Source organism: Kogia breviceps, chromosome 5 (genome assembly GCF_026419965.1).
Source record: "Kogia breviceps isolate mKogBre1 chromosome 5, mKogBre1 haplotype 1, whole genome shotgun sequence".
NCBI lineage: Eukaryota > Metazoa > Chordata > Mammalia > Artiodactyla > Physeteridae > Kogia > Kogia breviceps.
Window position 1 is genome coordinate 104065104 of NC_081314.1, and position 24482 is coordinate 104089585.

General features: G+C 38.4%; 1 protein-coding gene across 4 annotated transcripts in view; it reads left to right on the forward strand.

Annotated features, from left to right (window-relative positions):
* DCBLD2 (discoidin, CUB and LCCL domain containing 2) overlaps positions 1-24482 on the forward strand; it is an 856719-nt gene that overhangs the window by 803939 nt on the left and 28298 nt on the right. For all 4 annotated transcript variants that reach the window (XM_067034824.1, XM_067034823.1, XM_067034822.1 and 1 more), the window contains 11 exons: positions 4300-4351; positions 7317-7389; positions 7710-7843; positions 9684-9724; positions 10608-10823; positions 11608-11732; positions 16170-16320; positions 17130-17216; positions 17364-17489; positions 20803-20896; positions 24212-24261. In XM_067034824.1, the coding sequence (XP_066890925.1) occupies positions 4300-4351; positions 7317-7389; positions 7710-7843; positions 9684-9724; positions 10608-10823; positions 11608-11732; positions 16170-16320; positions 17130-17216; positions 17364-17489; positions 20803-20896; positions 24212-24261 (1149 nt within the window). The remainder of the gene's footprint in view (positions 1-4299; positions 4352-7316; positions 7390-7709; positions 7844-9683; positions 9725-10607; positions 10824-11607; positions 11733-16169; positions 16321-17129; positions 17217-17363; positions 17490-20802; positions 20897-24211; positions 24262-24482) is intronic.

Sequence of the window (24482 nt, forward strand, 5' to 3'; positions counted from 1 at the left end):
TCCTTACCTCCAAGACACCATTAGGATATGGCTTCTCATGACTCGTTTGGCTTCATCTCTTACTTGTCTTCCCCTTGTTCACTCTGGCCTCAGCAATGCTGGGCACACTTCCTTCTGAGGGCCTTTGTGATTCCCTTTGAGTGTTCTCCATTATCCACATACCTGATACCTCACTCCCTCACCTATTTTAGAGTTTTATTCAAATGCTTCCTTCTCAGTAAGGCCTACCCTGACCTCTCTACTTAAAATTGCAACCCCTTAACTTTCCCTAACTTCCTTCCTTTATTTTTCTAGCATATTTATTACCGACTAATACACTATATATTTTTCTTATTTACATTGTCTATTTTTTCTTACCCCCCCCCCGGAGGTACACTTCATATATGCATGGATTTTTGTCTGATTGTCCTTTGCTCCATCTATAGCACCTAGAAGAACACCTAATCATAATACATACTTACTAAAAACTTGTTGAATGCATGAACAAATGAATAAATAAACTGCCAATCCTGGCTCTGTCTTTTACTAAGCTTATTTCATCCATCAATGCAAATGTGCTGTATATGAAAGGAAATTATTACTACTTCTATGATAGCTTCTTTTTCTTTCTTGTTTTTAAGATTTTAATAATAGTTTTATTGAGATAATTTGCATACCATACAATTCATCTACTTAAAATATACAGTTCATTGATTTTCAGTATATTCAGGGTTGTGCAGTCATCACCACAGTCAATTTTAGACTGTTTTCATCACCACAAAAGAAACGCTGTAGTCAGTAATAATCACTCCCCCTTCGCTAATCTTTAACCCCCTCACCACTAATCTACTTTTATCTCTCTAGGTTTGCCTATTCTGGATAGTTCATATAAATGAAATCATGTAATATGTGCTATTTTGTGACTGGCCTCTTTCACTTAGCATGTTTTCAAAGTTGATCCATGTTGTCGCATGTATGAGCACTTACTTTTTATGGCCAGGTAATATTTCATTTTATGAATATACCACTTCTTTCACATTTTGTTTACCCATTCATCAGTTGATGAACATTTGTGTACACGTGTTGTATGGAGACATGTTTTAAATTTTCATAGTGGAATTGCCGGGTCATATGGTACCTCTGTATTTACCCTTTTAAGGCACTGACAGACCATTTTCCAAAGCAGTTGCACCATTTCACAATTCCACTAGCAATATATGAGGGTTCCAGTTTCTCCACATCCTTGCCAACACTTGTTATGTGTTTTTTTGATTCTAGTCATCCTAGTGTGTATAAAGTGGTATCTCACTGTAATTTTTATTATTATTTCCCTGATACTTAATCACATTGAGTATCTTTTCATGTGCTTATTAGCCATTTGTGTATCTTCATTGGAGAACTGTCTATTCTGTTATTTGTCTTTTTAATGTCTAGTTGTAATAATTCCTTATGTATTCTGAATACTAGATCTTTATCAGATATATGCTTTGCAAATATTTTCTGTCATTCTTTGGCTTATCTTTCTCTTTCATGATACCATTCTTTGAAGCACAGCAATTTCAAATTTTGATGAAATCAGTTTATGTGTTTTTATGTATTTGCTTATGCTTTTGGTGTCATATCTAAGAAACTCTTGCTTAATCCAAAGTCAAGATTTATACCTATATTTTCTTCTAAGTGTTTTATAGTTTTAGCACTTGAATTTAGATCCACCTTGAGTTAACTTTTATATATGATCTGAGGTAGGGGTTCTGTTTCTTTCTTTTGCATGTGGATATCCAGTTGTCCCAGCATCATTTGTTAAAAAGACTATTTTTACCCCTATTAAATTGTCTTGGCACCCTTGTTGTAATCAGTGACTGTAAATTTGAGGATTTATTTCTGGACTCTCAGTTCTATTCCATTCATTATGATAACTTCTTATACACTGCTGTGAGAAGTTTGAGTCACATGGTTCCCTTTGAGTTGCATTCGTTTTGGCCTAGGCTGTGTTCTTATTAACTGGGCGCCTTATAGTAATAGTGATTTTCTGGAAGGCTGTTTACTTGGGAAAAGTTTTCTAGAAAGACACATTTTAAAGTTTCTAATTTCCCTGCTTAATTGATGTTTTCTTTGCCTTCATGGAGTTATAAAGGTCAAAAACTCTAATCATGACTTTCTTTGTCTTTTGTCTTCTTGGCTCTCCTTATAGCTTTCCATTTTGAATTCATATTTTCCTCTTAGGGAGCTGTTTTGAGCCCCCATGGAATTTGAGAGCAAGGTCAAGTGAGTTGCATACATTTTTGCAAAATCTGGAGTTTCAGCACTGCATGGGCTTTATTATAATAAAGCCCTCTTCTAATCAAGTATATCCATAGTTGACTAGGATTCTGGCATGTAGCCTGCAGGTAATAGGGCCAGCTGGCAGTCTTCTCATGGCTTGAATGCCATGTTGGACCACACAGGTACCTTTTCATCCCAGGCTATTAATCTTAGAAGTTCAGTTTCTAATCTTAGAAGTTGGAAACCCTTTTGGTGGAACAGGAAAGTTGGAAAGTCAATTCTTCTTGATGCTGTGTAAAGATTGCCAGGAATATCTATAGCATACAGGTAATTCAGTTTGTCTGCTTTTCCTAGTCAGTTAACCAGGTGATAGTGAACCTCTAAGCAGGCATGTATCCTCTTGAACTCCTAAAATACAGTTTTAACTTAATCATCATTCGAGTACCTGTACTTTGTAGATATTCATCCATGTAATCTCTCTCAAGATACCACTTTCCTATTAGTTTAACAGTTATTATGCTCTAGTTCTTTCCTGACACGTACCAGTTGGATAATAAACACATAATTTTTCTTCAGAATTGTAAAATAGAATAATCAGTTATTCTGTGCTTGCCATTGATTTAACAAATATTTGTACACCTTCAGTGTGCTGGGAAGAATGCAAGGTGTTATCTCTGTCAGTGTATTGGGAACCCTCGGCACAGTGTTTGGCTAGCATTTATAGGTGAAATCACTCACCTTTGTGATTGGCTTAGGACCTTCTTCCAGGTTTTCCCCCTACAGGTTAGTCCATGATTGGACTTAGCCAAACATGCTAACAATCAGAAACTTTTATTCATTCATTTATTCAGTAAAGGTTGATGGAAAACCTCCTGTTGTGCCATATGCTGTGATTGCTGCTGGCGATACAAAGTTGAAGACTGACAGCCGCAGTCACTACCCATGGGCTAGGCATCATAAAATGATGTTGCTGATTAACACTAAAATGATTGCAACAGATCACTCTTACGTGACACATGGTACTATGAGAACATATAATAGTCATCCATTCGTTAAACCAAAAAGCCCTAAGTGCCTACTGTGTGCTAGCACAGTTTGACTCGGGAAGATCAGGAACAGCTTCTGAGGGGATGCGACAGTTAAGCTGAGATCCAGAGAGGAGTGAGCCAGGTGAAGGGATAGTGGAAGCGCCTTCCTGGCTGAGAGCACAGAGGAACAGGAAGAAAGCTAGTATGGCAAGAGGCCAAGACAGGGACAAAACCACACTGAGGTGGGACCTTGTGGGCTGTGTCGAAGACTTTGCCCTTTGTCCTAAGAGCAGAAGGAAAGCACTGAAATGTTTGAAGCAGAAGCCACCTTTTCCACAGGCCTGTGCCCTAGGTCTTAGTTAGACAAGGTTAGCACTTACACAGATTTGATTTTGAGATAGGAGATGTTAAAACTTTAAAGTTCTGTCTTATGCAGAGTGTGCTTTAGAATTACCTAGAGGACTTGTTAAAATAGCTTCTTGGGCCCCACTGCCAAGAGATGCTGTAGGTCTAGATGGTGTTCAAACTTTTGAATTTCTAGTAACTTCCCAGAAGATGCTGCCGCTGCTGGTCCTACTCGTGGACCAGATTTTGAGTTGCAGTTAGTTAGAGCCACAGAATTAACTCACCTTTCATTTGTTATTGTTTTCCTCATGCATAACCAACAAGGGATCATTTTTAGTCATATAGTAACAAGAAATATTTGCTTCAGAAGCTATCGATATATTTTATAGAAGCTACTTCAGGGCTATAAATTATACTTATTTGTGTACCGTCCATGTGTATGATATGTGATTCTATGAGGCGATGTGGTGTATTCAGTATTGGGCAGACATAGCCCCAGAAGTCCAGATACTTAAAATCAAAGAAATTGTGATTACCAAAACCTTATAAAAAGTTAAAGTACTACCTTGATAGCTGTTAAGATTTTGAAATTTAGAACAATATGATTTGGGTTTGGAAACAGTTGGTGTTTCAGCAAGAATAAACCTATTATTATTGAATCAGTTTTTTATTTTTGTTTTTCTAGATCTAATTACTTGTTTAGACACTGCATCCAGTTTTTTGGAACCTGAGTTCAGGTATGACCATATTTGTGACTTTTCTTTTCTTAAATGTTACTCTTCATCTACTTCATCCTCATCTTATGTACTTATGGTTAATGTACATGGTGTGACTGAATCATTGTTCTGAGACATCAGTAAACCAGAGCTTATGTAAAACCACTGAGTTGCAATGTTTAAATTTTGCCTTAAGTTTTAGCATTTGAATCTTCTCCACAATGGAAGTATAATTTGGATATACTTTAAAAGTAGGGACTAGTCACTCTTCAAAATCTGGCAAAACTCCTAATAAAGGTAGAAGAGCCATTAATCTTTGCTCAAAAAGAAGTAACAGGATGGTTTAGGCTGTTAGAGAATTCCTCACTGTTCCTACCCAGGTGGCATTTTTATTAATACTACCATTTCCCTGCTTTACACCCTTGTCTCTTGCTTGGACTAGGATTAATTTGTAATTGGTGTCCCTTTTCTAACCTTTGCTGGCTTTTTTCTGCCATTCACATTCTGCCAAGTTATTTTCTAAAATCTGTATTCGATCACTCCCCTGCTTTGAAATCTTCAGGAGCTACTTATTATGACAAAATGCCATCCCTATTCCTTAGCCTGGTTTTCAGGGTCCTTCACAAGTAGTCTTTGGGCCATTTTTCTAGTCTCACGTTAACGTACTCATGTTGAAACGTCCCTGGATTATTTATACTGCTCTGAGCTCTCAGAACTTTTGTCTGGAATCACTTTATTTTATTTTATTTTTTAACATCTTTATTGGAGTATAATTGCTTTACAATGGTGTGTTAGTTTCTGCTTTACAACAAAGTGAATCAGTTATACATATACATATGTTCCCATATCTCTTCCCTCTTGCGTCTCCCTCCCTCCCACCCTCCCTATCCCACCCCTCTAGGTGGTCACAGAGCACGGAGCTGATCTCCCTGTGCTATGCGGCTGCTTCCCACTAGCTGTCCACCCTACGTTTGGTAGTGTATATATGTCCATGCCACTCTCTCACTTTGTCACAGCTTACCCTTTCCCCTCCCCATATCCTCAAGTCCATGCTCTAGTAGGCCTGTGTCTTTATTCCTGTCCTACCCCTAGGCTCTTCATGACATTTTTTTTTCTTAAATTCCATATATATATGTTAGCATACGGTATTTTTCTCCTTCTGACTCACTTCACTCTGTACGACAGACTCCAGGTCCATCCACCTCACTACAAATAACTCAATTTCATTTCTTTTTATGGCTGAGTAATATTCCATTGTATATATGTGCCACATCCTCTTTATCCATTCATCTGTTGATGGACACTTAGGTTGCTTCCATGTGCTGGCTATTGTAAATAGAGCTGCAATGAACATTGGGGTACATGACTCTTTTTGAATTATGCTTTTCTCAGGGTATATGCCTGGATTCACTTTATTCTTCTCTGTTTAGCAACTTCATTCTCATCTTGGAAGACCCGTCTCACTTACCTCCCCCAACTTGCTACTGCTCCCCAAAGAACCTTCATTTTGTCTTCAGGAATGGTTCTCTCTCTCTGGGCTGCTGGGGGGGGGGGGCTCTTCAGCCCTCGTGGGGGGTTGTGGTCAGCAGAGGTAACCCTGGCATCGGCCCTGTCACACGGCCCTGCCCGAGGATCAGCTGTCTTGGACCCTCCACTCTCTAGCTCCATCGTCACCTCCCACATGCAAGCTGCCGTCCTTTCTCGCCTGCACTGCCTAACAGTGTTTTATCCTCCACTCATGGTCCTTACAGTCTCTTTTCTTTCCAGGAGCCAGAATCACTTTTTTTAAAAAAACAAAAATCAGATTATATGTATAGACCATCAAAATCCTTTGTTGACTTCCTCATTTTACTTAGAAATATACTCCAAGACTCCTCACCACAACCCCCTCTGGCTTCTGCCTGATCTGATCCCTCTCCCCCGTTCCAGGCTTCTCTCAGACTAACCTTACCTTTCTCACTGCACTCTACCTGCACTGGTTGTCCTCGGTTCCAGACACACACAGGCCGTCCTGCCTCAGAGACATGCTGTTCCTTCTGGTTGTGGTACACATCCCTGTACTGTTCCAGTGACAGCCGGTGGTTCTCTGCTGAGGTTTCCCTTCCACCGACCGAGGCAGTGCAGAGCCCTGCATATGAACACAAACTCTGGAGCCCATCTACCATGACACAGCTGTGTGACCTGGGCACACAGCTCATCAGTTTCCTCATCTGTAAAATGAGGATAATAATAATACCTACCATGTAGGGTTCTTATGTGGATGACTTGAAGTGTACTTAGAATGTTGCCTGGGACATAGTAAGTTTGCTGAATGTTTGTATTACTTATTATTAAGTTAGATTCGTCCCGGTTATTTCATAGAGTGCCTTTTCTTTATAGCATAACCATAATCTAATCTAATTAATCATAATCTAATTAGTGTAAAGTATCCATTTAATGTATTCTCCCACCACGGGAATGTACACCCAGTGAGGATGGCACCATATTTGCTTGGTTGACCTTTGTAAACCCGGTACCTAGCACAGCCCAGCACTTAACAGACAGTGTAATAGACATTCATGTAAATGTGTTAAGTGGGTAGGTGGATGAGTGAGTGAGTAAATAAATGAATGAATGCCAAGCATTTTTTTTAAATCAACTTAAATTTGATCAATAGAGAGTTGGTGAAATAAATTGAGGTTCTTCCACAAGGTCAAATGTAACTATTAAATATTATGAATAGCTCTTAGAGTAGAAATATGTCTGCCATTCATTATGAAGCAAAATAAAGCAGTATGTAGAATATGAAATAATTTTTATATATATGTATGTGAAGACGTGTAAATGGGTGGAAGAAAATCTTAAGGGCTTTTTAGAAGCGGTGGTTCTCTCAGTGGTGAGATTATGGTATTTACATTGAACTGAAAACAGAGTAAGTGACATTTTTTGGCCTTTTTCCCCAGAAAGTGCAGCACTATATACCCTTTAACTTGTTTTTATTTCACAGCAAGTACTGCCCAGCTGGTTGTCTGCTTCCTTTTGCTGAGATATCTGGAACAGTCCCTCATGGATATAGAGATGTAAGTTGGATATAGGCTTATGTTAAAGTGATGATAAAACTTCATTTTTAAAACTCCTTCATAGATAGATGTGTAATCTGTTGTATATCTTTATCTTGATTTTTATTTTCTAGGAATTACTTCTTTTTAGTAATATGTAACATTTTGTTCTTTTTCTTCTGCTAAAAATCTGTTCTGTGTTGTATCATCAATAATCTATCCCATGTTTATTAAGAAAACTGCCCAGATCAATTAATTTCTAGAGGAAGAAGTATAAGTGTCTTGTTTATGAATTATCAAAAGAAAATTTAAAACTAATCTTTTATCTTTCCTCCCTGAAGTCCTCACCATTGTGCATGGCTGGTGTGCATGCAGGCGTAGTGTCAAACATTTTGGGTGGCCGGATTAGTGTCGTAATTAGTAAAGGCATCCCGTACTATGAAAGTTCTTTGGCTAACAACGTAACGTCTGTGGTGTAAGTATATATGCTGTTTATAATAAGCGTGTTGCACAGGGTGGGATAGGGATGAGTTAGGCCTGAGCAGTATCACTGTTGATGGTGTTTATGAAATAACATTTGTGTGATAAGGACAAACGTTGATGGTGTTCATGAAATAACCTTTTGTGTGCTCGATATCTGAGTGTATTGACGAGCGCAGGCAAGGTCTTGCTATCTTGGCTTGTTCTCTGTCAGAAAGGTTGGTAGTCATTTGGAAGAGTGATTTGTTTCTTCTTTTCTAAGTGTTGAAAGAGCCCAGAGTGAGTCTAGAAGTATATTGCCAAACCCTTACTTCATTTTAAAGATCAGAAGGCATAACTAACTACTCTGTTCCTTATAGCCTGTGTGGCCCATGATGGATTAGGATAATTGAAACGCTTTGAATATAAATCAAATTTTGACATAAATCAGAGATAGTATTATGAATCCCTCTCATCCCAAGAGAATGTTTTTAAGAATGTATTTTCATGGTATTCATGATCTACTGTATTACAAAACATAGACTAGGCATCAAAAGCAGGAGAAATTGAAACATTGAATAGAAACATAGTATGAGTGATCTGTTTGTAAATCTTGCATCTTCGACACGCTCGGGCCTGCAGACAATAAGCGTAATTGAAGCCAGCTTCTCTTCAGGTCCTAGGCCAGTTTCATTCAGAAGGCAAGAGTGTGATCCATACTCAGGACAGTATAAAGCAGGAGGCAGCAAACTTTTTCTGTAGAGAGCCAGCTAACAAACATTTCAGACTTTATGGGCCACATGTCTGTCACTCATTCTTTTTTGTTTTATTTACAGCTTTTTAACTATGTAAAAACTGTTCTAAGCTTTCTCGCCATACAAAACAGGCCATGCATGGGCTGTCATTTGCTCATCCCTGCTCTAGAGTCAGCTACCTTTCCTTCCTCTGATTTCTTCTTCCTCTGGTTTCTTCAGATCGTTTCATTCCTTTCCACTGTTATACCTTTAGAAAGAATTTTTTTTTCATGAGTTCTCTCTTTCATATTAAAAAAAAAAAAAACGGACAGGTTGCATCCACTTGTGATGGTTTGAGCATTGTGCTAAAGGCAGGAGCATACACTGATGATTTTGTTGATTTTATCCCTCCGAGTTCCTTAGGGCCCTTTGACCTGCCATATGGTGAACTAATAACTAATAATCCCACCCCTCCACTCTCCCCAAGCACCTATTCTGCCAGTTACTTTGAAATTCAAATTCAGGGCTGGGCTTCCCTGGTGGCGCAGTGGTTGAGAGTCCGCCTGCCGATGCAGGGGACACGGGTTCGTGCCCCGGTGCGGGAGGATCCCACATGCTGTGGAAAGGCTGGGCCCGTGAGCCATGGCCGCTGAGCCTGTGCGTCCGGAGCCTGTGCTCCGCAACGGGAGAGGCCACAGCAGTGAGAGTCCTGCGTACCGGAAAAAAAAAAAAAAAAAAAAAATTCAAGAAATTCAAATGCAGTGCTACATTGTAACACTGAAACTTTTTCTTAGACACATTGATTTCCTGTAACAAATGCAGTCTTTCTTAGTAGTAGCCAGCTTTTCTTCTGTTTGTCCCAGGAAGCTTGAGCCTCTTTCTATGAGAATTACACTTTTCATTATATATTCCCAAAAAGCAATTGTTGCATGGATGCACTTGCATAATCATGTATGAAACTAGATAGGCACTAGATACTTGTAGAGAAAATTGATTATGCTGTCTGATATTTAGCCATAGACTGTTCTTAGTGAAATAAAAACAAAGAAACTTTGCTAAGACAAATATGAGGAAATCATGTGGTTATATGAGTGTCACCAAAAAAGTCTTTCTCTCTTTCAGGGGACACTTATCTACAAGTCTTTTTACATTTAAGACAAGTGGTAAGCCTCTCATGGACTTTATAACTTATCATAATTTGTATAATAGCCAGTATTTTTTGAACACTGTACATCAGGCACTTTGCCAATTGCTAGGTTGGGTTTTGGATTTTGGGGAGTTTTTGTACTTTCTCATTTAGTTATCACAAATAACTCTATGAGGTAAAATAGGTGCTTAATAATTTAATGAATGGAATAAACTGAAGGTTTTATATTAATAGGGAAATGATCACGTAAGCATGGAAGTTGCCTTAGAAAAAGGGAATTTTGAATATGTCTGAAGTAATTAACTCAATCAACAGGAAATATTGAGTGCCTTTTTTCATTTGTCAGGCACTGTTCTGGTGCTAGTGAAACAAAAGTGAGCAGAAAAAACAAAATTGTGCTTTCCTGGAGCTTACATTCTGGAAGTGAGAGATGGACAGTAAACAGTGGATAAGTAAATGAATGTTTATAACGTCCTGTTTACAGTATTATAAAAGATGTAGAAAATAAGGCAAGGAAAGAGGACAGGCAGTTCAGAAGGGACAGGTTCGAAGTTTAATGTGGGTTGGGGCAGGCCTCATGGAGAATGTGACATCTGAGCAAACACCTGGAGGAGGTAAGGGAGCGAGTTGCCCTCTGGGGAGAGTATCCCAGGGAGAGGGTAATGTGTTGCCATTAAGCTAGTGATTACTGCTGTGAATAAATAGGTCTGTAGGTTCTCTGATGAGACACGAAGACAAAGACCCAAGAAACATTTGCGTACTTTTGAAACCCTCTAGTACAGTATATTGTCAGCATAGTGTATGTTAATTAAAGGAACAATTAGAGTTTCCAATGAGCAAGTGTTTAGAGATTTTTGAGTGTATTTCTGGAAACCAAATTACTTTCTTCTTTGTTTCAGGTTGTTATGGAACATTGGGCATGGAATCTGGTGTGATCGCCGATGCTCAAATAACAGCATCATCTGTGCTGGAGTGGACGGACCACACCGGGCAAGAGAACAGCTGGAAACCTGAAAAGGCCAGGCTGAAAAAGCCTGGACCTCCTTGGGCTGCTTTTGCCACTGATGAAAATCAGTGGTTGCAAATAGATCTGAATAAGGAAAAGAAGATCACAGGTTAAGAGACATAATTTTCTAGATGATATATAATACTAATTTCATTTGGAAACCGAGTGACATCTAAGAATTTCATAGAAAATTAGGTCACTGCAAATTTAATTCTATGGTTTCAAGTTTAGTGTCCTCGTATTAATATGACCGAAGTTGGTTTTATAAAGGATGGCAAAGGAGAGGATTTGGTATTTGATTCTTACTAGCGTTTCTTTTCATTGTAAAGAGATTCTTTTAAGGTCGTGTTTCAGTAAAGGGATCTTGCTACATCTGAAATAACCATCTCCTATAGTCATTAAGAGAAATTTGTGTTCAAGGAGTCCATTTTAAGTGCTCCAAATAATATTCCACATGTGCCAAAGTATAAATTTAATTATTTAGAGCAGCTTAACAAATGGTCAGAATAATTGGTTAGGATTGGTTTAGATAATTTTGTTAAAGATTTATTTTGCTTTGGTTCTAAAAATAATACCAGTAATCTTCGTTCATCTATTCATTCCCAGGAAGTCATTCTTTCTCAGTAGGTGAACTGTATTTTGCAGTGTCCTGAACACAAGCTGCCAAAATACAATAGTCCTTTCCTTACGTGTGTGCATCATTCTCCTTGTCTCTACAAGGGAGCAAAGCCAAGGATTTAGTTACCGTTAGGATGAAACCGTGCACTTAGATATGGTAATGTGCCAGAGACAAAAATGTTTCAACAGTACATTTTAGGTGTTAATGCTTCAGTGATGAACAAACTTCAGAGATCAGACCGTGAGCACTAACGAAAGGACCTCTCCATTCCCAGGCATTGTAACCACCGGCTCCACCATGGTGGAGCACAATTACTATGTGTCAGCCTACAGAATTCTATACAGTGATGATGGGCAGAGATGGACTGTGTACAGAGAGCCTGGTGTGGAGCAGGATAAGGTAAAATGATTACCAGAGTATTTTTAAAGAACATTAAAAAAGGGGATGGTGGGGTAGGTGGCCTTTGCCAAAAGCCACAGAAGCTCTTCCTGTGCGATATAAAAATTAAATATCATTTGGTCTTACTCTGCCCTCTTCTGGTTATTTTAGGTAGTGTTAGTTATTGGCCTTACCCTTCTACCTGTGGTTAGGAAATTCTCAGTGCTTCTAGGTCCCTTTTGATGATTGTAAGGGTAAGTACTTTCCTGATTTTTTTTTTTCCAGTACATTTTAATTCACTTGTTTAAATAATTCATTAAAAAATAATAAAAAGGAACTTTAATTTCTTGTCCTTAAAAAGCTTTTCTTAGCAATCCACAGAATGATGGAGAGCCTAACTTGTTCCAAGATTTCTACTCTAGGCCAGCGGGGGTGGGGACAAAAGAGCTAAAGGTAGAAGGGCATTTAATTGTAGGATATTATAGAAAGGTCATGTGAAGATCACCTCAGCAACTTTTGTCGTAGAAAACAACTTGTTTTCCACCTGAAGAATTTCCTTAACTTCTGTGGTAATAATGAACTGTCGTTTTAGTTAGCAAAAAATGACAGTGCTTAGGGGTAGAGAGCAAATAGGTAGAGGTGGCTATCAGCTAGAGATTTGTTACTTTTACCCGGGTTACTGGACCTTGATCCACCCACCACAAGGGGTCCCTGTCCCCAAGGAAGGTGGATGCCTCTCATCTAGAATTGAAATTATGAGCACATTTTTTCAATGAAACCTCCCTGTGAGTTTTGTTTCAATTTTATGATACTATCAGGTCTCTATCATATACGTGACATGCTAATATATTTTCACTTGCCACTTTTCTCATCTCTCTGTTCAAAAAACTCCAGGGATTCCCTTTAATCTTTCATATGGATCTAAACTCTTCAGCTGTTACTCAAGGCCTTCTTTCCTCTCTTCTGCTTGATATCACATGAACTTCAATCTTTGGTGAGCCTCCACCCCTTGAAGCAGATAAAAATATTGTCTCTAAATCTAACTTACTTCTGCCTAATGCCCCCAAACTTACTTTTTACTATTAGCACATCCATATTTATTTGTACAATAATATTTGTTATACTTGTAGAATATAGTTAATTTTTTGAAATTATAAGTATTATCCATGCTTATATTATAAAAACATCTAACAACACTGAATTTCTGAAAAACTTTTTTTGGCTTCCTTTTTGAAAGATAATTTCACTGGGTGTAGAATACTAGGTTAACAGTTTTTTTCTTTCAATACTTTAAATATGCTGGTCCATTGCTTTCCAGTCTGCACTGTTTTCAGCAAGAATTTATTTTAAGCAATTTGATTATGATGTACCTTTGTGTAGTTGTCTTCATGTTTTTTTCTGCTTGGATTTCTTTGAGCTTCTTGGATCTGTGAGTTATAATTTCTATCAGATTTGGAAAATTATAGGCCCTTTTTTCTTGAATACGTTGCCTCCTCAATTCTAACTACATGAAGATTATGAATCTCGAAGATGTATCAGTTCACTGATGCTCTGTTTATTTTTTTCCAGTCTTTTTCTTTCCATGTTCCAGTTTGGAAAATTTGTATTGTTTTATCTTTAAGTTCACTAGTCTATTCCTCTTCAGTGTCTGATCTGCTATTAATCCTATCTGGTGTATTTTATCTCCAACCTTGTATTTTTCACTTCTAAATATTCAGTTTTTGGCTTTTAAAATTTCTTCTATGTCTCTCCTTAACATGCTCATGCTTTTCTTTACCTCTAAAACACATGGAGTATATAATAACCCTTTTAATGCCCATGTCTACTAATACTATATACTAATGTGTCATCTGGGTCTTTATATATTGTTAGATATTATGGGTCCTATTTTACATGCCTGGTAATTTTTGATTGGTTACCAGACATTGTGAACTTTATATTGCTTGGTGTTCGATTTCTTTTTTTTTATTATTACTCTTTTAAATATTTTTGAGCTTTATTCTGCGATGCAGTTAGGTTCCTTGGAAATCCTGTGATCTTTTCAAAGCTTACATTTGAGGTTTGTTAGGCAGCACCTGAGCAGTTTTAGTTCTAATTTTTCCCCACTACTGAGACAATACTGTTCTAAGAACTCAATCCAGTGTCCCATGTGTATGAAGTTTCTCCACTCTCTGTTGGCAACATAAGCTGGCCCAGCCCTGTATGGCCCTGAGAATTGTTCTCCTGCTCTTTTCTAGTGTTTTTTTTTTTCCATCCGCAGATAGTTTAGTTAAAGGTGTAAAGGGAAACCTCAACAGACCCTATAAGTCTCTGTGTAATTCTTGTCTCTCCCATACTCTGGCCCTGCAAATTCTAGCTGCCTTAGCCTCTCCATCTCTGAGTTCTCCCTCAATTCAGTGAGACCACCACGCTCTTTCCAGGCAATACTGGTGCAATAGAAGGGCTCACTTCATTTGTTTTCCTCCACTCGGGGAGTATTGCCCTATGCTGCCTGTTGTCCAGCCTCTGAAAACCATTGTTTCATATATTTTATCTGATTTTTCAGATCTTTAAGGCAGAAGGATAAATCCAGTCCCCGTTAGTCTGTCGTGGGTAGAAGTGGAAGTCCTTACATTGAATTATATGAAATAACAGTCTTTTTTGCCTCATTTATGTTTGTCCATCTGCTCTCTCATCTCCTCCCAACTCAGGGGTAATTGATGTATTCATTTTCATACCCCTTCTAAGCACGCACACATGCATGGGCACATACACAAAGATTCAGACTGCTTTTGGTTTTGTTTTCAGAAAATGGGAATGTATATACAAGTTGTTTTCATAATATATTGCTTTTTAATAGTATGCCATTTTTGTGTTTGGTAATATCCAATAATGTAAGTTCCTTGAGGGTGAAAACTTTGACTTCACTTCACCCTCGTGGCACCTTCTGAACCTCCACATTACATGGGGGGTCATAATAAATGCTCACACATTAAATGTAAATCCTTTTTACTTAGTTTTTATGAAATCTTTTTCCTTTAAGTTCTTTATGAAGATGAGATGGCAGTAGGGAGTAAAATTTCAGGGATAGTTTTTATGTCCTAAGATGCTGATGTTTAGTTATTGTTCCTGTTCCACTAGTATAATAGACTGCAAGGAATTGCCTTCATTTTACTTGATAGTAATATCTGAGGAAATAATGGAAGCTTACTGGTTCAGAGATTATTGTAACTTCAAACCTCTTTAAAAATGAAGGATATTGGGCTTCCCTGGTGGCGCAGTGGTTGAGAGTCCGCCTGCCGATGCAGGGGACGCGGGTTCGTGCCCCGGTCCGGGAAGATCCCACATGCCGCGGAGCGGCTGGGCCCGTGAGCCATGGCCGCTGAGCCTGCGCGTCCGGAGCCTGCGCTCCGCAACGGGAGAGGCCACAACAGTGAGAGGCCCACGTACAGAAAACAAACAAAAAAAGGATATTAAATCATCTTAGAACTTTATAGTCGAATGCCATTTGAATCATCCAGGAGGAAAATAGCTATAATATTTGGAAATAACTTGACTGAGGAGTTAAACATCTACTTGTTCTCACATTAACTGACAAAAAACGACTTGGATTTTAGGCAGGTATCTGTTTATTAATGGTCTTTAGAAACTGCCTAGGTAATTTGGCCTGAAGGAACGAGGAGGGCTCTTTTTTGCTTAGTGGAGCCGTATGGTTAAGTCAGAAGACAGATTCAAATCACTGCTGTAAATTGACTGGCTATGTAGGCCACTTACATTGTAAAAACTGCAGTGTTCTGGGTTCTGCTTATTTTGTAGGCTTGTGATGAAGAACATCTGAGTTAATTATATGAAGATTCGTGGCTATTTAGTTATGATTATTAAATTAGACAGTGGGCAGCATCACTTTTCTGGTTCAAATAGCAGGAAATGAAAATGTATGATATGGGAACTGTGTTTATATAGTTTCTCCAGTAGGCGGAGCTATGTATCTGTTATGTGTTTGTTAGTGTATGTTCACTTTCAGTCTATTTATTGAGAGAAAAATTATGAAAAGTACACAGTACAGCATTTCCTCTAAGACCTCAAATGTTCAATTATGCTTTACTTTGAAAATAAGATTAATGTATTTAAATAGTTCGTGATTCCACAGGACTAGAGTTACTAATTTATTAATAGAAGATACTGTGCACTGCAATCGAAACCTTCCCAAATTGCCAAGTTAGAACTTTTGTTATGTTTAAGTCATCTTAAAATCATTTCTATATTCAGTATTTTCCTCCTATGAAATTTTTATGAAGAGTGTGCAGCTTCTTAATAGTTTTACCAAATTATGATTATTTTCTTAGAAATTAATGCTTAATGTCACATTTTGCAGAGCTCATTTAAGGCCCAGAGCAAAAACCAAAAACATGTTTCAGTGGAGCAGTTTAGCCCTGGCCTCTGTTGATGTAAAGTACCAATTTTTGTTGTTTTTTAAAGATATTTCAAGGAAACAAAGATTATCACCAGGATGTGCGTAATAACTTTTTGCCACCAATTATTGCACGTTTTATTAGAGTGAATCCTACCCAATGGCAGCAGAAAATTGCCATGAAAGTGGAACTGCTTGGATGTCAGTTTATTCCTAAAGGTAAAGCAACAGTATGTTAAAGGCATGTGGTTTTCACTGGATTAATTAAAAATGACTGTGCTGTTCTCTGAGAAGTTAATTAATAATAATGTAAGTGTTTATACTCTACAGTATGTTCTTAAAGGAATTTTTAAAAAGAAATAGTTATCCCTATTAAATATCATATTAGATATCAAACTGGTTTCCAAAATTACAAGTGGAAGAAGAAAGAGAGGGTGTCACTGATGAGATAATACAATGAGATTGCTTTCCAAATGTAGTCTCAACCTTAATAATTTTTAATCAGGTCTCATGTAGTAGAATATTTGTATCATGTAAGCACTGGTGATTGTAAGTCATCTTAGCCTAAGTGCCTTTTACATTGAATAAATTAAAAATGGGAATAACTTCCTTCAAAATTATATAATATTTTAGTACTTTGTTTACTGTGATATCCCCCCAAACTACCATAGTGCCTGACACATAGTGGGCCCTCCATAAATATTTATTAAATGAATTGAATGAGTAGTATATTATACTGTGATGACATTTTTATAGCTTTATCATTCAACATCATCTGACTCCCTGTTATTCTCCTTCCTAAGAAGATTCTTTTCGGACAGTTTAATTATTTAAAAACTCAGAAATCCCAACATATTTGTGCATTTCATGCAGAGTATATTTGTCCTTCTGATGTATTTCTCTCTGAGATTTAAAATTACTGTGCAGAATTAAGTACTCTGGGAACTGTTAAAGATATTTTAAATTACTATATTTAACTATGATTTTTATAAGCAAAATGTATAAACTTTTCTAAACCATTCTTCAAGGTCGTCCTCCAAAACTTACTCAGCCTCCACCTCCTCGGAGCAGCAGTGACCTCAAAAACACTACAGCCCCTCCAAAAATAGCCAAAGGTATGCCTACTTTAAATGTGAGAATTTGATGTTCCCTGGATTTGTGGTATAATTTTCCATAAACATATTAAAAGCATTATAAAGTAACTATTTTAATCAAGCTGGTATAGATTAAAGAATTAAAAGTTTTTAAAACTTTTTTTCAAGGTCGTGCCCCCAAATTTACTCAACCACTACAACCTCGAAGTAGCAATGAATTTCCTGCACACACACAGCAAACAACTGCCACTCCTGAAATCAAAAATACCACCATAACTCCAAATGTAACCAAAGGTATGCAAACCCAAAAATTAATACCTGTTCATAGTAGCGAGTTTTTTTGTTTTTAACTTAAGTTTTCAGAAACATTTCCAGCTTTTAAATGCTCAGGGTTGTTTCCTTCTGTTTTTTAAGTATAGCAAAAAATTTGATTCAATACCTTATAGAAAAAACTGGCTGCATTGCTCTAAGTTCTATTACCTGGTGCCATGTAAAATGGTTCTTTAAATATTTAGAGATGGCTGCTGTATTCTGGGCTTCCTCTTATGTTTTTTTTCCCTCTATAGCTAAATATGTGGAGTCTCAGGCTTAGGAAGATAATTTTTCTAGAAATAACTAAAACCATAGCAGGAAACAAACTTTTTTTCTGATTATACATTAATTTGCTAGATAGGGAACTTGGTAGGAAAAAAGGAAGAAGAAAAAAAAAGTTTTGGTGAAAATAAATACTTTTTTTAAAAAAAGATACTCTGTTTATATTTATTTTAAAAATTTGGTCTCTGTTTTTTAAATGTTTACAGTTTTTCAGATTATAAAGTGTTTTTCAATTTACTTTCAAATTTTGCTTTTAATTATTAGTATATAAGGTGTTAACATGTAGAAAACATAGTAGTTTTTTAATTTTACTAGTTTGAAAACAAAATTTCTGTTGAATTCAGGAACAAAAAGCATCAGTGCTATGGAGGAATTAATTTCAGTGTTGACAGATAAAAAGCACACTAATTTTCAGGACAGTGCAGAGAAGAGAAAGCAGTTCATTCAGAGTAACTTGTGCCACACAGAACTTAATCATTCTCATTTTCTGAAAATTTGCCTGGATTCAGATAACTTTCTACAACTTCCTACATGTCAGTTTCCTTTCTATTTTCTGAACTATTCCCAAAGAGACCAATTTCTTTCTCATGCTGCAGGAAAAGCTAGTATTGACTGAAAAACAGAAAAAACCTCACAACCTAAAAGTTGAGAATTATGTTTTATTCAGGTTCTTACTGAGGACAGTAGCCTGGGATATAGCCTCCCAGATAGTTCTGAGAAACTGTTCTGAAGAGGAGGAGCCAGGATTTATAGGGGTTTATGCTGGAAAAAATGTAGTCAAACATCAAAGAATTACTGCTAATCACAAAAACCAGACGTCTCAAGTTAATGATTTTAGTGCTTTTCTATGTGTGGGAAGATGCAAGAGTCTGAGCTCATTGAAATTATTCATTAATATGTATCTTAACTGTTTAGAGCCAGTATTCTGTTTTTCTCCATCCTGAATTCCCCTCAGGACGCACAGTCATGGGGTGGGAATAGTGGCTGAGGACTTGGTGGCAACTTTTTGAAATGGCAGAGGCAACATTTATTTTGTCCAGTCTAGAGAGAAGCAAGAGTTGACAGAGACGAGAAATTTCAGCATACCACAAAGAGCTTCTTATCCATTTACAGAAAGCATGCGTTCGGGTGGAATCCCAGACCACGTACCCGGATGGAAAAACAGCCATTTTATAAAATCTGATTATAGAATTTTAAAATCTTAGGACTAAAAGGGTTCTTAAAGCATTTTCTTCCAGAACTAGGATCCCTATAATCTTTAAAATAACAAAGAACATCTAGGTCTTTTTGATTGAAGACCTCCTGTCACCTTTTCTTTGGAACAGTAGTATGTAGACTTTTTATTGTTTTTTGAACCTAAGCATATATTTTAATGCCTCTGATTAAGTCAGACTGTATCCATCTGAACCTGATTATTCTCTCTACAACTTCACAGATTTTAAGGATAAAGCACATTAGCTTTTCTAATTTCTTAGTCCTTTCTATCCTGAGTCATGATTTCTGTTTTATTCACTTCTCCTTTCTCCATTTTTACATCCAGGCTGAGAGTGATGCTGGTGAAAATCATGTCATGGTTAGATTTGTGCCACTGTAATGTCCAGATCCTCCCTCAGTGGAGCCCTCAGTGGCAGCTGGTGGTCTTTCTGTTTCCCTGGTTAGCTCTTTTGTCTGTTCTCAACAGTAGCTGTTTGAAACATTCTCTGTATTTTTCCAACCCTTGACCCAGAGATCCTCAGTCACTCTCAGTTACTCTCTTCAGCTTCCCAAAGTAGAAGCCATTTGAAGGGCACTTCCTTTTTGTGGAGCCTGCATACTCACCTCGTTCCCACCCATACAGCTTCTCAGAGGCCTGGTGTTATTGATTATTGTCTCCCTCCCTGTATCTTCAGCTTCTTTCTCTCTTTGGGTGTGATTATAAGGAGTAAATAAGATGCAGGTCTGGTGCTTAGCACCCAGTAAATAGCAGCAGTTGTTGCTGTTATCACCCTCATGGCCAGGAGGAGGTTGAGAGGTGGAGGAAGAAACTAGCGTCCCAACTGACCTTAAGCAGACCATTTCTGCCCAGGATTCTTTATCTGTGGAGTGAGATAAGGGGATTAAGTGATCTCCAAGTCCCTGAAGGCTCCAGCATTGTGTTGGTTTCTGCCTTGTTCATGCACACGTTTGGTTTCTATACTTAATACTATATTATTATCTTCCTGCATCTATATTTTGCCATCACCTCCAATTGCTGGATAATATTTTATTATAATATTAGATTATAAGGATAATACTTTATTATAAGGAGGAGACCATGATTTACTTACTCCCTTTCATTGCTGGGCATTTGGATTACTTCCAGATTTACAATCTTCTGCAGATACAGAAGCAAACGTATTTAAAGATACATCTTTGAATGCCGTCTTAATTTTTTTCCTAAGAATAAATTCTACGTAGAGAATTGCCAAGTAATAGGTTTTTATAGATATTGCCCCAAAATGCCAATCAGAAAGGTAGTTTCAATTTATAGTCCCATCAAAATTCCTGTTTCCTGATACCCTCTTCAACAATTAGTTGTTCTTTTAAATATTTGCCAATTTGAGAAGCAAAAATAGCATCTTTCTGATTACTAGTGAGGTGAACATGCTTAATGGTCACTTGTGCTCTTAATGCATTGCTCTTTCATCTCTGCTGATTTTTCTGTTGTTTTTTTACTTGTGAATTCTGTAGTAGATTAACTATATTAACCTTTTATCACATACGCAGAAAATAACGTTTTCCCAGTTTATCGTTTGTCTTGGTGATTTAAAAACATGCAAAGGTGGAGCAAATAATGTGACGCACTTCCATGTATCCATGAAGGCCTCTGCAATTACCACTCGTGCCCACTCTCGTTGCATAAATTATGTTTATGGTGTTTTTTTGAGATAGAAAAGCTTTGAATGGTGATATGGTTAATCTGTACTCTTCTCCTTAATGATTTCTGCCTGTGGTATTAATGTGTGTTTTTGTTTTGTTTGTTTTTGGTTTTCAGATGTAGCCTTGGCCGCCGTCCTTGTCCCTGTGCTGGTCATGGTCCTTACCACTCTCATTCTCATACTAGTGTGTGCTTGGCACTGGAGAAACAGGTTCGTACAAAACCAGTTCACCTAACTGGTCCTAGAGGGGATGTTTCCAAATGTGAAATAGAAACTAAATATAGAAGATGAACTTTTTTGAGAGGGAGAGTTAAGATAGTCATTAGCATAAAAATATATACATTTCCTTTATTCCTGTAAAAAATGAGTAAGTCCAATTCCATAATCAGTTACTGAGTACCTTTAGTATATCAAATTTTGTATTATACAATGGGTGACACACATCAGTAAGATATAACAGATACTTAGTAGCACTTTGAAAGAATGAGACACAATTATTATCTCCAGATTGTTTAGCAGGGTTGACCACTATACTTTGGCGTGATGAGTTGTAGAGGAAGTGCTGGGGAACACAGATGTAAGAACCATGAGAGTAACCTGAAACCTTTTTTTCAGAAAAGAGTAGTCCTCAAATTTGGCATGGTTTGCCTTAAAGGAGGGATTAGATTTGGCTAGATAAGAGGAAGAGAGAATGGCCCAGATTCATGGGATGGCTTTCGGGAAGGCACAGAGTTTTGGAATGTAGGCAGGACAGTGAGTCATCCCACAGGGGCTTGGCATGCGGGAGCACTTGGCATGCGGGAGCTCAAATATTTGAGCCTCCTACTCCCTGCCACGTATTGAGCGGTGTGCTGGGAGTCCAGTGGTGAACCCCAGAGTCTATGGATGGGAGAGGATACTTTGCAGCAAACCTTGCACCATGGAACCTGTTTGTTGCAGGGCCCAGCAGTAAGGGCAAGTAGGAATCACAGGATTGGAGATAAAACAGTAGCCAATATTCAATTCACGAGTCACTCGGTTTACTACACATAATTAGCACACAACACAGATTAGGCAAAGTGGGGGTGGGGGGCAGGGGAGGAGGGTGTAAACGAACCACTCCAAGGAGAAGCCTTGAAGGAGGCATCTCAGCACCAACAGCAGCACATGACAAGTGAGAGTGGGAAATCACCCCGGCTCCAGCAGGGCCTCAGGCGGCATCCATTTGGAACAGCTCTCAGCAGCATGGGGGCCTCCAGCCAAGATCCTTCAGGTCACTTGGTTCAGTGGTCTCCTCTTAAGGAGTAACTGTTACCCCAGGGGAGGAGTCTGGACTCCTTCACTTGCTGTCTGTTCCTGTGCCATACATGGGCCATCAAACTTCTTGTCTAAAGTAATATTCTCAGTTTATCATTCGAGGACACTGGCAATCCTACAGTGGATGTTTCAAAACAACTCATAGGCAAGTTCGTGTTGGCTACCGGGACTCCATTTTGAACTACCTAACATGTCTTAAATAGCTTAAATCCTGTAAGTTTCACCCAAGATGAGTAGGAATCATAACCGTACCAACCACAGTGTGTTCCACAGGTGGAAGGAAGCTGGAGGAGGCGTGGGTCCCGGATTCCTGGTGTTGGGGGGTTGTCTGTGCAGAACCGACAACTTAGGAGGAGGGAACAGGGCTCTGGGAGAGTCCAGGAAGGAAAGTTCACGATGCTTTCAGGGAACCGGACCGCAACAGTAGTAGTGGTGAGAACAGCAGCAACAGCAAAGTTTCATAGAAAATGAAATGCTGGTTTTACACGTTTTTCTAAATGCCTTACAGGTTTTAACTCATTTAATCCTTAAAACAACCTGTGAAGCAGGTGTTGTTATAAATCCCATTTTATAGAAGAGGAAAGTGAGACTGAGAGAGCACAGGTAACTTGTCCGAGGTTACCTGGTCAGCACACGGCAGGGTGGAGATTTGGTCCAGGCTTCAGAGCCCGTGCTGTTAGCAGCTGCAGCCTCTGATCAGTCGGCAGTTCAAGTCTAACCCTCTGCGGTTAAAGCCCCAGGGTGTGGGGGTGAGGACAGGGGAGTAGAGCTGTTGAGAGGCAGGAAGCAAGACCTGAGCTCACTTTGGGATGGCGTTTAAAGGACTCTGGACATTCAGACTCCCAAGAGGCAAGATGGAACACCACGAGCCTGTTCAGGACAAAAGGTCTGAGCTGCAGAATTGCGGTTAGTTCTATAAGCGTAGTGGATGAAATTGCTGACGACTGGCTTTGTGACAAGGAGTAAAGAGGAAGTGCCGTTAAGGGGCTTGTGGAAAATAGCCAGGAGAAAAGTAGTAATAAAAACAGCTGCAAGTTACTGAATCCCTAACCCATGCCGGGCACTTTTCTAAGTACTTTACGTGTAACGAATAAATCATCTGCAGCTTTGTCACTGGAGCTCAAGAATATGAAATCCTTTCTAGTACAACCCTTGGACAGCTTCAGCACCTACCATCTCGTCCACAAATTTTACGCTATACCTTACTTCGAAATAATGAAGTATTATATTTTAAATACAGCCAGACTTTAAAATGAGGGAGCTTTTAGTATCAATAATAAAAACAGTCTTATACTAGAGAAGAATGTTTCGAAGTAGGAAAAGCACATAGCTTGGGCTCTTTGAGAAAGCCCCGTTTGTGATCTTCAGCAAGTCACATAACCCTCTTTTCCTCATTTACAACATTAGAACAACTGCTTTCTCTTTAGCTTGCAGAGCATTATTTTAAGTAGGTGTACATCAGAAAATGTCCTTTTGTGTGCTTGATTTTTTTCTTTTTAAAAGGCTCACGGTAGACAGCAATTCTTAATGTTGGGGAGGGAAAGAAGTTTCTCCAGAGGAGGATGTGTCAGAATTCTGAGGAGCAGGCTGTCAAAGAACCTTCTTCGTTGCACATGTGGCCCTCGGTCCCCTCACCGTTAGGGACAGCGTTGGCTTATCTTGGGCAGGGTGGAGGAATCAGGTCTATGCAGTTAAGGGTGTGTGACACTTTAAACTTCTCAGGGGCAAAGGACTGTAGAAAAAAAGCAGTGAGTTGAAAAAAAAGTAACAATGCAGAAAATATGGGTGTTTTGTTCTTGTTGTGTCCTGTGAACTTTGTGAATTGACTGATTTGTGAAATTTGTATTTGAAACCAAAACAAACCTAACATGATTTCCCCATAATAATCCACGTGTCAGGGTTGGGTCTTTGATTTGATTCAGGGTTTTTGTCTACAGACTTAAGTCTTTTTTTTTTTTTTTTTTATCCCTTTATCCATTTGAGTGGAAAATAGTTGGGTAACAAGATAACTGTCTCAGAAGATATTTGTTTAATATTGAGAGTCCGGATTCATTAGCCTCAGCAGTGGCAACTTCGAAAGTCAAGTGACAGAGGTCTCCCAGGGAAATCAGCAAGTAGAAATGTGTACTCTTGACTAATTATTAACTTTGGTGTTTATCCTGCAGTTTCAGAGCTTTCTTACTAGTGAATTCACTCTATTTGCTAACTTTTTTTTCTGTATTTTTCCAGAAAGAAAAAAGCTGAAGGCACCTATGACTTACCTTACTGGGACCGGGCAGGTAATTTCTGGCTTTACATCTCTTTCCATCAGAGGGAAGCCCCTGCCCTCCAGCTGGCAGTGAAAGAGGAAAGCCATTTTCAGGCCCACATAAACTCCCCAGCACTGTTAGAAAAATGGCATTCCTCTTCCGTTCTGATCATTTTTACTTTTCTGTAAAATCTCTAGTCTGTAAGGGATGAAATGGGAAGTAAGAATTTCTCATAACACATGCTCTGTTCT